Here is a 12532-nt window from a genome sequence, read left to right on the forward strand (position 1 = left end):
AGTGAATAACAACAAAGTCAAGAGGAGATGTAAGCCTGGACTAGGGTGATTGTGGTTTGAGGAGAAAGAAGAGGAAAGTTGTGAGAAATGTTGAGGAGATAGAATTGGTAACACTTGGCAACTGATTGGGTATGTGGGTGGGGGAAGGGGTGGTAAGAGAATGAAGTATCAAGAATAACTTCTAGATTACAGATATGTGAAAAATGGTAAAGTCCTCTGTGAAAAAAAGTTATAAGGAGAAGGGGAAGGATAATGAATTTTGTTTTAGACATGTTGAGTTTTAACTACCTGTGGAACATCTAGAGATAGATGTTCAGCACTCAGAAGATAGATGAGGCCAGAAAATATAGAGCTGTATGTATATATATACATGTATATGTACATATATATGCATATATGTATATATGTATATCCATTGGAAACTCATGACATCTCCAAATAGAGCAGAGTGTTGAGGTACATGTATAGAGGGTGGGACATTGATGATGTGCCTTCAGAGAATATTGAAAAGGAAAGGTCCAACAGAGAAAAAGAGAATTATGACAAAATGATAATGATATCACAAAAACCAAGCAGGTAAGAATACTTGGAAGGAGGTGATCAAAGGTATAAAATGTAGCAGAGTAATCAAAAAGGATGAGAGCTAAAACAAAAACAAACAAAAAAAGCCACAAAAAACCCACCTCACTGTATTTAGCAATGAGGAAATACTTGGTCATCTTGGAGAAAGTGGCTTCAGTGGAATAAAAGCGAGAATAAAAGGACTGGAGAAATGAGTGAGAAGTGAAAAAGTGAAGCCAATGAGTATATTTTTATCCCCTAGAAGTCTGTAAGTGAAAGGGAGAAAGAATATAGGGATAATAGCTTGATGAGTTAGTGAAGGGTTTTTATTTATTCTTTAAAAATATGGGGGAATAGGGAGCAGATAGGTGGTACAGAGTATAAAACACCAGCCTTGGATTCAGGAGGACTTGAATTCAAATCTGGCCTCCGACACTTGACTCTTCCTAGCTGTGTGACTTTGGGCAAGTCACTTAATCCTCATTGTGCCACAACTCCACCCCCCCAAAACCCAAAAAACAACAACAAAAAACCATGGGGGAATTCTGGGCATGTTTGTAGCCAGTGACTAAGGAAAAGTTGAAAATTAGGGCAAGAGAGATGAATGAATGGGCAAGTTCCTCAAGATTGCAGGGGATGGGAACAAGAGCAAAAAGAAAAGAGGAAGAAAAAAAAGGAGTGCAAATAAAAGAAGTAGATTCTAGGCTGGAACCAAATGTATAACTATAGTATATGGAGATATGTTGACAAACAAAATCAGAAATTAAATCAAAGAAGAGAAACAACATGGTGGTGTTCAGACTCAGGAACTCAGGTTTGAATCACTTAACTTCTTTAAGCCTGTTTCTATATATTGTGGATAATAACTTATTCACCTTAGAGACTTCTTGTGAGGAAAGCAGTTTGTAATCTTTGTATGTGATGTTATGGAAAGGTCACTTACTGACTTCCCCACTTCCCTTGGTTTTGGGATGTAACATTGGAAAAAAAAAATTAACCACTCTCACCAAAAGCAATGCGGGGGTTATGCTGAAACCCATATCTACAAGAAATCTATTAGTTTGAACTATAAACCACATCAAAAATGCTGATTTTTCCCCTAGGAAATCCCTTCCCAACTCATAGTAATACAGCGCACACTTTTTTCCTCCAGCTACACTGGAATTTTCTTTGACCATAGAGCATGTCCTCTGATTTCCTGCCTTGGTCTCTGCTTATGCCTTCTTTTCTTTCTATAGTATCTACCTTTACCTCCCCTATTAAATGCTTACCCCATGTCAAATTAAATGCCACCAAACCCAGTAAGCCTTTCCTTATTTCCCCTAAGAGTAATAAACTCCTTTGTATCTCACATAGCATTTTGTTTTCTACCTTTCTAATACATTTTTGCAATGTTGTATATAATAAGCACCTACATATTATATATACTACCAGTACAGTGTAAACTCCATGAGGGCAAGAGATACAATATCAAATAAAAAAAAAAAAACACAACTCCTCTGCACTCACCAAAGTTTATATATATATAAACACACACACACACATACACACACACACACACACACACACATATATATGGTATATTACATTGAAGTCTTCTCTCCAATCCTGATCATGTCTGAGGGAGAGTGATATATTTCTTACCTTATAGCTTCTGGTAGCTTCCTCGAGAGGAATGGTCTTGTGAGTTCTGTGCTCTGGGGAGGTGTCACAGATCCAGCACAATGGAATTTGGTCTTCTTCACAGAAGTAGTTCAACTCTTCTTTATGAATCTCACACAACCAGGTTTTCTTTGTACTGGAGCTTAAGCCCAACTGCTTGATGCTCTCCACCATGCTGGCCAGCTGTCTATTGGGACGGAAGCTCTTCTGATAAAACTGACTCCGGCACTGGGGGCAGGAGTAGACACTCCCTTGAGAGCTGTTTGATTTCTCACAGAATTCGGTGATGCACGGGAGGCAGAAACTGTGGCCGCAATCCACACTGACTGGATCCTGTAAGAAATCCAGGCAGATTGGACATTTTGCTTCTTCCTTCAGTCTCTCTACTGGAAAACCTGTAGCCATGGCTACTGCTTTCCCTAGCATCAACACACCCACTGACTGGCTTTTCTGATAGCAGCTGCTATTTCTTACCAACCTGACTTTACTGGTCCCTCCCTTATTTTGAATAAAGGAGGAGTGTGACCCAATGAGCATAAGAACAGGGTTATCTGGAAATTTGAGTAATGTGTTTCTTTCCCTGACCCCTAGACAAATACCAAATTAAATAATACCAATGAGAAATCTATTCTGTTCCTTTTTTTCAGGGGGGGGGTCGGGACAGGGCAATGAGGGTTAAGTGACTTGCCCAGGGTCACACAGCTAGTAAGTGTCAAGTGTCTGAGGCCAGATTTGAACTCAGGTACTCCTGAACCCAAGGCACTGAACCACCTAACTGCCCCCAATTCTGTTTATTTTTAAAGACTTCCCATTTATCTCCTCTGGCCATTCATTATCAGTACTTCATATTTGACTAGATAGGCTCAGTGCAACTTGTTTAAACCTAAAGGATATTGTTCTATTCTTGGTGGAGATGAAGAACTGACTACAATCTTTTCTATAATAAATACAGTGTGCTGTAATGGACAGAACACTAGATCAAGTCCCAGACTGACACAAACTTGCTGTTGCTATTATTGTTAGAGAATTCATCAGCCTTCTTAAACTTGGACAGACAAATACCTTTAACCTTTCTCCAGTCTGAGGACTTGACTTTGTTATCTAAATAGCTAAAAGTAGGCTAAAGGGGCAAGAGTAAAAAGTGTCAGTAAATAGAGGTAAAACATGATGGACCACCTAAGAAGCTCCTAGTTCCAGAGGCCCATTCCCACATATGCTCCATGTGGTATATTCCAATTCAACCCCTGTTTTGATGTGGGATGGAATTAGGGTCAAATTGATTATGAGTCATCCCAAAAGAATTACAAGACTCAGTGATTCAGTTTCACAAATTTTATTGCAATACTGTGAGTGACCACAGGGAGAGAACCAGAATAGTGGAAAGGTATCTTTCCAGTTATATTTATAGTATGGATAAATACTATATAATAATCTCCACCTTTGGGAGATACAGGGGAGGGCCTATCCTGATTTGGAGTTCCTGGGGTCCTAAGCCAACCCCCAAGGCGGGTACCTTTTTCCATGGATGTATGTTTTGGGGGTTTACACGTCATAAGGAGAATCTGGGGACAAATTTGGCCTTTTCTGCGCATGTCTCTTTCTGGTTTCAAAACACCTTCATTTATCATTTATTCCTAGTCTAAAGTTCTATAGCCTGTCTTTAGTCTAAGGTCTTCATGGTCTCTCTCCCTCTGTTCCTGTTATGGGTATTGATTTATGTGGCTAAGAGAACTTAGCATCCTGACTTGTAAGTTATCCATTAACTGGGGTTTGAATCCCTTTTAGAACTTATATTTGAATTAGAGCTTGGAACTTAGGTTTTTCTATTAACCCTTTTTTGCTTCCTACATCATTATCATAACAAATGCCATTTTAACAAACTAGGATAATCCCTGGGGTTTTATATTCTAGTTGTGAAAAAAGACCCCATTCATAAAAAAAAAGAACAATAAAAAGCAATATATAGCAAATTTAAAGTTTCATAGATGTCAGTGGTTTCATGCCTAGTGGGACAGAGAGCGAGGTGATCAGGCACATTCAGAGATATCTAGAGCCTCAATGAGAAGAGAACAGTAGAGAGTAGAGATGAGTAATGAAATTTATTCCAGCCTTAACGACAAGGGTTGTTGTTAGGATCAAATAAAGATAATGTTTATAAAATGATTAACATCATGAATGACACATAGACACGTTTGTTTGTTTGTTTCCTCCCTTGCTATGTCAAATAGAAGTGATGACAATGGATATCCTCATTTAAGGTCTGAATTTATGGAAAGGATACTAGTATTTCTGTTAAATATAATGTAACTCTTGATTTAAGATCTATACTATAAATTATTTTTAATGACAGGTACATTTATTTCTGCTTTTTTCTAGTCTTTTATCAGAAATGACTATTGTAGGGGCAGCTAGGTGGTGCAGTGGATAGAGCACTGGCCTTGAATTCAGGAGGACCTGAGTTCAAATCAGACCTCAGACACACTAGCTGTGTGACTTTAGGCCTCACCAAAAAAAAAGTGATAAGGCTGGATATGGAGAAGGAGATAAATGTGAGAAATGTTAGTGAAGATAAAAATTACAAGATTGCACACATGGATAAATATATTGGGCGAATGAGAGTGAGACATCCAGGATGATACTGAAGTTGTGAATCTGGGTGACTGGAAGGATGATGGTGCTTTCATCAGTAGTGAGAAAGTTCAGAAGAGTTCAGAAAATTATGTGGGAAGGAGAAGAAAATGGGTTCTATTTTAGAAATGCTGAATTTGAAATGTGTATGGTACATTTAATTCAAAATATCCTGTAGGTAGATGGTAGTGTAGGATTGGGGTGTCATCTCTACAGAAATCCCCACAGAGGTAATAAAGTATTCTAGTGAGAGAATGTTTCACTTTGTGATAGAGAGATGTTGGGCTATAAAATGCTGAGTACATTTTTGCAAATAGACAATGTGGGGATTTGTGTTGTTTGATTGGAATATTTGTTGCATTTTTTTTTGATGGGGGAGTATAGGAGAGAAAAGGAGAATAGACTTAGAAATTATATAGGGAATTTCATTGGTATTATTTCATTGTTATAGGGAATTTTCTGATGAAAAACTCCTTTCACCAATGTGGGTCAGCACCTTCTCTGCAATTTATAGTTTTAGAGAGTTTGAGTATTTAAGAGTACTGAGAGGTAACTTACTCAAAGTCACATACCTAGAATGGACCCTGACTTTGAGGCCTGCTCATAGTTTACTATGCAGCATTGCCTCAGAAATAAAAGAAGATCTAAATAATTGTAAGAAAAGGAAATCTTCATACCCAGGCCAAAGAGTATCTAAATAATTGGAAAGATGATTACAGAGAACTCATGTTAAAAATGCTTTCTACTTCCTGACAGAAAGATGATGGAATCAGAGAACATATTTTTTTTAATATGATGAATAGGGGTTTTTTTGTGGTGTGTGTGTGTGTGTGTGTGTGTGTGTGTGTGTGTGTGTGTATTTTATTTTTCCTCAATTGCAGACAGTGGAGATGGAAGGGAGAGAAGGGAGATTTTAGTTGATTCGAAAAATAAATTCAATTTAAAATAAATAATTAGAAAGATGTTAAATGCTTATGCCTGGGACATACTAAGATTTTAAAAAATGATGTTACCTTCTGGAGTCGCAAAAGAGTCATCCATAAGAGACAAAGTTTAATCACAGAGTGCTCAGTATATATACAGAGAGGTAAAATGCAGCTGGTCAGTGTGTCCATTCAGTAGAACAAACTCAAACAATGTAACATTAGAACTTTCACAATGATGAATACAGGAACAAAATATTCTTTATGGGGAATAGCTAGTTTTAATGCATTCTATTTGATTTATGTTTGTTACTTCATGTATATGGTGACCCCGAGGTCATTGTTCAGGTGTAGTAATCATGCTATATTTTGTTAACCCATTCCAATCTAGCCCCCCAAATTACCAACTTATTTTACAAATTTAGTGCTATATTAATCAGAGTAACAAATACTATAAAAGTAGGCAAAATAATAAAATTCATTTTGAAGAAAAAAGTCAGTAATATTATGGGATATGATCTTTAAAAGGTAGAAGGAAAGGGGTTTGACACCAGATTTCAAATTATTCTTTAGAGAAGTAAATATCAAAATTATCAGCTTCTGTACTGTTAAAAAGTAGAATAGATTGAATAGCAATGGAATATAAATGAATATTCATATTACTCTACTGTTTGAGCCTAAGAAAACAAAAACCAGGGAAAGTATTACTTAATCATCAAGACCTATTAGGAAACTGGTTAAACAAGTTGTCAAAAATTAAATTTAGATTAGCACCAATGGCATGGATGGCATCTGTTTTATTTAGGCTGGCCTGGTTTCCTTTCAAGGGGTCAATAGGGCTACCTTTGAGATTTGGTTAGGTTCCTGTTTGCCCTATAAGGGAACAGTTTAGTCTTATAAATTTGAATCAGTTTCTTATATATCTTGGACATCAAATAAGACTTTTATAAGAAAAATTTGTTGCAAAGATATTTCCCAATTATCTGTTCAGTCATTTCAGTCATGTCCAGCTCTTTGTGACCCCATTTGGGATTTTCTTACCAAGGATACTAGAGTGGTTTGCTATTTCCTTCTCCAGCTCATTTAACAGATAAGGAATTGAGGCAAACAGGGTTAAGTCACTTTCCCAGGATCACACAGCTATTAAGTGTCTGAGGCCAGATTTGAACTCAGTGTGGTAAAAATTATTTGTGGTATAGGCAGCTTTTTTGAAAGACCTCCCCTTTTGGGGGAGAAAAGATTGAACACTCCCTGAAGGGAGGTTAGAGGGCATTTCCAGAACACTAGCTCTGGAGTCACTTCGGGAACTCTAGTTCTCTCTCTCTGTCTGAGCTGTCTCTGGTGGCTGCTGACTGCTGGCACAAGCAATTGTAAACAGTCTGGGGTTGGTGAGTTAATTACAGAAAACCCTAATAGGCTAAGTTTAGAGTTAAGAACATCTCTCTGTATTTCTATTTTCCTTTTTCCTTATCTTTGATTTTTTATGTTTCACCTTTGCTGTTTAATTAATTCCCAAGCAATAAAATCTGATCCTTTTGTGAACTAAAGCTTAGAGGCTCCTTTCTTATTGGCCTGAAAGAAATATCTAAAAAGGGCAGTTCAGAGGGGAGGTTAAACCTAAAAGGTCCCTCATATTTCCGGCTCTCACATCAGGAAGTCTTCCTAACTCCAGGCCTGGCAATGTATCCACTGTGCCTTCTAGCTGCCCTTGGAAATGAGTAGGTGGGAGATTATGAAGTTAAGGATGACACCTAGGTTGTCATCCTGCAGGACTAGAAGGATGGTGCTCTTGACAGTAATAAAAAGTTTGGAACAGGGGAGATTGATGGTAGGACTTGAGGGAGAGAAAAATTATTTTGGTTTTCCACATGTGATTTTATGCCTATAGTAATCAAGCTTAAAATATCTAATAAGCAGGGGAGCAGCTAGGTGGAGCAGTGGATAAAGCACCGGCCCTGGATTCAGGAAGACCTGAGTTCAAATCTGGTCTCAGACACTTGACACTTACTAGCTGTGTGACCCTGCACAAGTAACTTAACCCTCATTGCCCTGCCTCCCCCCAAAAAAGATGTCTAATAAGTAATTGAAAGCATGAGAAAGGAGATTTTAGAAATAATTGAATCCATGGGAACTGTTGGAAATAAATGAGATTGGAGAGAAGAAAGGACAGCCCAAGACAAAGTATCCACAGTTAGTGGGTATGGCCTAAATGAAGATCCAGAAAAAGAGACTAAGGAAAGGTTAGATAGGTAGGAGAACTTAGAGAAAGTCATGTCTTGAAAACCTAGAGAGAAGAGAGTCTCAGGAAAAGAAAGTGATCAACAGTGTTAAAGGCTGCAGAGAGGTCAAGAAAGATAAGAATTAAGAAAAAATACCACTGGGTTTGGTAATAAAGATATCTTTGAAGAAGTTTCAGTTGAATGAAGTTGGAAGCCAGATGGCAGAAAGTTAAGTGAGAGTAGAAGAAGTAGATGCTTTTTATTATAATAATAAATGGTCTTCTAGAAGGGGAAAGAGAGGGGGAGTGAGTGAACCTCAAAGAGGGAGCAACATACATACTTAAGTGGGTATAGTAATATATTTTTGCCCTGAGGGGGAAAGTGGGAGGGGAAGGATATGGGTGGGGGGGGAGAGGGGAAGGAGGGAATGGCAAATTGGGGGAGGGAGCAGTAAAAAGGAAAACACCTTCAAGGAAGGTGAAGATGTTCTGCATGACTGTACATGTATGACTTATATTGAATTGCTTGATTTCATAGGGAGGGTTGAGGAAGGAGGGAGGAAGAAAAATTTAGAACACAGAAGCTCAAAGACCTTAAACTCATCAGAGTGGGCTCATGGGGGGAATAACATACACACCCAATTGAGAGGAGTAATCTATTTAACCCTACAGGAAAGTAGGAGGGGAAGAAGATAAGGAGGGAAGGGTGAAAGAAGGGAGGGCAGAGCAGGGGAGCAGTCAGAAGTAAAACACTTTGGAGGAGGAATAGGGTAAAAGAAGATAGAAAATAGAGTAAATATCATGGGAAGGGAATAGGATGGAGGGAAATAGTTATGATGATTGACTATAATGGCAAAACATGTGGTACCTACTCTATTGGGCTATTGTGAAGAAAATTCTTTGTCAAGTTTAAGGTACTATATAAAAGTTATGATGAAGATGATGCTATCAGAAAAACCTAGAAAGACCTACATGAACTGAAGCAGAGTGAAATGTACTGTATACAAAATAATGGGCAGCTAGGTAGAGCAGTAGATAGAGCACTGGCCCTGGAGTCAGGAGTACCTGAGTTCAAATCTGGCCTCAGACACTTAACACTTACTAGCTTAACCCCAATTGCATTAGCAATTGTGTACAGCAATAGTGTAAGATGATCTGCTGGGAAGCAAGTGGTTATTTTCAGCAAGGGAGTGATCCAATATAACTCCAAAGGACTTAAGAAAATTTCAATCCATCTACAGAGAAAGAACTGATGGTATCTGAAAACAGATTGAAACATATTTTTTTTCACAATTCCTTAATCTGAAATTTTGTTTTTATCTGTTTTCTCTCACAACCTAGCTAATGTGGAGATGTTTTCCATGATTACTTATGTATAACTTATGCGGAATTGCTTGAGTTCTTGGGGTGGGGGTGGGGGGGGTGGGAAGGGAGGGAGGAAGAGAAGTTGGAACAAAAAGTTTTAAAAATTTGATGTCAAAATTTGTTTTTACATGAATTTGGAAAATAAAATTCTAAACAGAAAAAAAAAAAGACATGACGAGCAGGTAGATTTGAGAAAAACCTGAAAAAATTTACATGGATTGATGCTGAGTGAAGTGAGCAGAGCCAGGAGAACATTATATACAATAACAGCAACATCAGATCAACTATGATAGACAACTCTTTCCAGCAATACAGTGATCCAAGACAATTCCAAAAGTGTCATCATGGAAAATACTATCCACATTCAGAGAAAAAACTATGGAGCCTGAAGGCAGATTGAGGAATACTGTTTTCACTTTTTTTGTTTTTTGTTTTTTTGTTTTTCTTTTTCATGATCTTTGCCTTTTGTTCTTATTTTTCTTTCACAATGTGGCTAATATAGAAATATGTTTAATATGATTGTACTATATAACCTATGTCAGAATGTTTGCTGTCTTGGGGAAGGGGGAAGGAAGGGAAGGAGGCAAAACAATTTAGAACTCAAAATCTTACAAAAATGAATGTTGAAAACTATCTTGACATGTAATTTGGAAAATAAAATACTATGAAATGAATAAAAAAATATTATAAATGGCCTCAAAGAGTTTAGTCACAAAAGGCAAAAGAGGTATGGAATGATAATTAGCAAGGATGGAAGGATCTAGTAAGGATTTTTTGAGAATGGAGGAGATTTGGATAAGTTTTAGGCAATAAGGAATGAGTCAATGTTCAGGGAGAGATTGAAGATAAGTGAGAGAAGATGGAATCAAGATGGCAGAGTGAAATAGTTTTGAAGACCTCTCCCAGCCCAGTCCTCTAAACAACTTTAAAAAGTATGTCAAACTGAATTCTGAGTGAGATAACCAACACAAAGTTACAAAGAATAATTTTTCCAACCCAATGCAGCTTAGAAGGACTGAAAGAGGGATCTATGAACACTGGTGTGAGAGCTGGCCCAGAGTCGATAGAAGCAGAGTGGATGGTTGTTGGCCTTGGAAGAGGGAATGGCAGCAGCATTCATAAGAGCCCTGAGAGCATATAATGCCCAGGGTCCATAAGGAGACTGAATATCTGGCCAAAGAAATTCTAGGAGGACTTTTCTGTTAGCACTGAGTGAAAGCTCCAGCACTATTACCTATAACACAGTACTATGTCACAGTTCCAGGGAGTAGAGGAGTGGTTGAGGTCCTGAGGGAGTGATGGCCCTACCTGGATACAATTTGTAGTTCTAGGATGGAGAAGAGTGGTTGTAGTTGTAAGGGAGCAAGGATACTGCCAGGTAAGGACCAGGATACAGACCAGAAGGGCAGTGACCATACCATACCCTGGATCAGACCACTCTGGAATCATCAATAACTTACAGCTCCCTGCCCTATGACCCACACCTAGCTGTGAAAACAGCAAGACATAAAAGTATAAAGTTCAGGACAGTCACTCACCCCAAAGGTAAGCAGAATTCAACTGTAACATAAAGTCCAAAGTAAAGAAATAGGTTGGAAAAATAAGCAAAAAACAATAAAAAGCTACAATGGCATCAGAGAAGCTCAAGACACAAACTCAGAAGACATTTGAAAACATTTTGTAAGCAAAGCTTAAAAGAAAAATGCAGATTGGACATAAGCCCAGCAAGAATTCTAAAACTTTAAGAGAAATTAGTAAAACTGAAGGTAAAAAAACCATTAAATTAATAAATCAAAGTAGGAGCTAGTTTTATAAAACAAGTAAATAAATAAAATAGATAAAGCATTAATTTAAAAAATAGAAAACCAAATTACCAGCATCAAAAATGAAAAGCATGAATGCACTACCAATTATATTACTTTTTTAAAAATGTAATAAATATTTTTATTTATAGTTTTGGGTTCCAATTTTTACCCCTCCTTCCCTTCTTCCCCTCCCCCTCCCTGAGGAGGCAAGCAATCAGATATGGATTATACATGTATGATTATGTAAAACATTACTATATTTGTCATTTTGTACAAGAAAACTTGATTAAAAGAAAAAATGAAAGTGAAAAATAGCATGCTCCAGTCTATTACATCAATATCAGTTCTTTCTTATGTTTCATTAACTGTCCTTTGGGATCATCTTGGATCATTGTATTGCTGAGAATAGTTGTTATTCTTTATTTCTGTCACTGTGCAAAATACTCTCCTGGTTCTTCTCACTTCAGTATACATCAGTTTATACAAGTCTCTCCAGGCCTTTCTGAAATCATCCTGCTTGTCATTTCTTATAGCACAATGATATTACATCACCACATCCAGTACTACAGCTTGTTTAACCATTCCCCAATTGATGGGCATTCCCCTTAATTTCCAATTCTTAGCCACCACAAAAAGAGCTGCTATAAATATTTTTGTACAAATAGGTCTTTTTCTCTTTTGAGAGACGTCTTTGAGATATGAACAGAGCAATAGTATTGCTGGATCAAAGTATATGTAAAATTCTAAAGCCCTTTGGGTATAGTTCCAAATTGCTCTCCAGAATGGTTGGATCTTTTCACAACTCCACCAACAGTAGATTAACATCCTAGTTTTCCCACATCCCCTCCAACATCCAATACTTTCCTTTTGTTGTTATATTTGCCACTCTGATAGGTGTGAGGTGATACTTCAGAGTTTTCTAATTTGCATTTCTCTAATCAATAGTGATCTAGAGCATTTTTTCATATGACTATAGATAGCTTTGGTTTCCTTGTCTGAAAATTTCCTGTTCAAATCTTTTGACCATTTATCAATTGGGAAATGACTTGTATTTTTATAAATTTGACTCAGTTCTCTATATATTTGAGAAATGAGGCCTTTATCAGAGATACTTGTTTCAAAAATTCTTTTTTAAGTTTTCTGCTTCCCTTATAATCTTTGTTACATTAGTTTTGTTTGTGCAAAACCTTTTTAATTTTATATAATCAAAATTATCTATTTTACATTTTACATTGCTCTCTATATTTTCTTTGATCCTAAATTCTTCTCCTGTCAATAAATCTGAGAGATAAACTATTCCATGCTCTCTTAATTTGCTTATGATAAGACCCTTTATCTGTAAATCATGTACCCATTTTGACCTTATTTTA

General features: G+C 37.2%; 1 protein-coding gene across 3 annotated transcripts in view; it reads right to left on the minus strand.

Moving 5' to 3' along the window:
• TRIM58 (tripartite motif containing 58) overlaps window positions 1-2652 on the minus strand; it is a 65734-nt gene extending 63082 nt beyond the window's left edge. For all 3 annotated transcript variants that reach the window (XM_044001437.1, XM_044001436.1, XM_044001438.1), the window contains exon 1: window positions 2206-2652. In XM_044001437.1, the coding sequence (XP_043857372.1) occupies window positions 2206-2649 (444 nt within the window). In that variant the 5' untranslated portion in view covers window positions 2650-2652. The remainder of the gene's footprint in view (window positions 1-2205) is intronic.
• Between the last annotated feature and the right edge of the window lie 9880 nt (window positions 2653-12532).

The sequence above is a fragment of the Dromiciops gliroides genome, chromosome 4 (assembly GCF_019393635.1).
Source record: "Dromiciops gliroides isolate mDroGli1 chromosome 4, mDroGli1.pri, whole genome shotgun sequence".
NCBI lineage: Eukaryota > Metazoa > Chordata > Mammalia > Microbiotheria > Microbiotheriidae > Dromiciops > Dromiciops gliroides.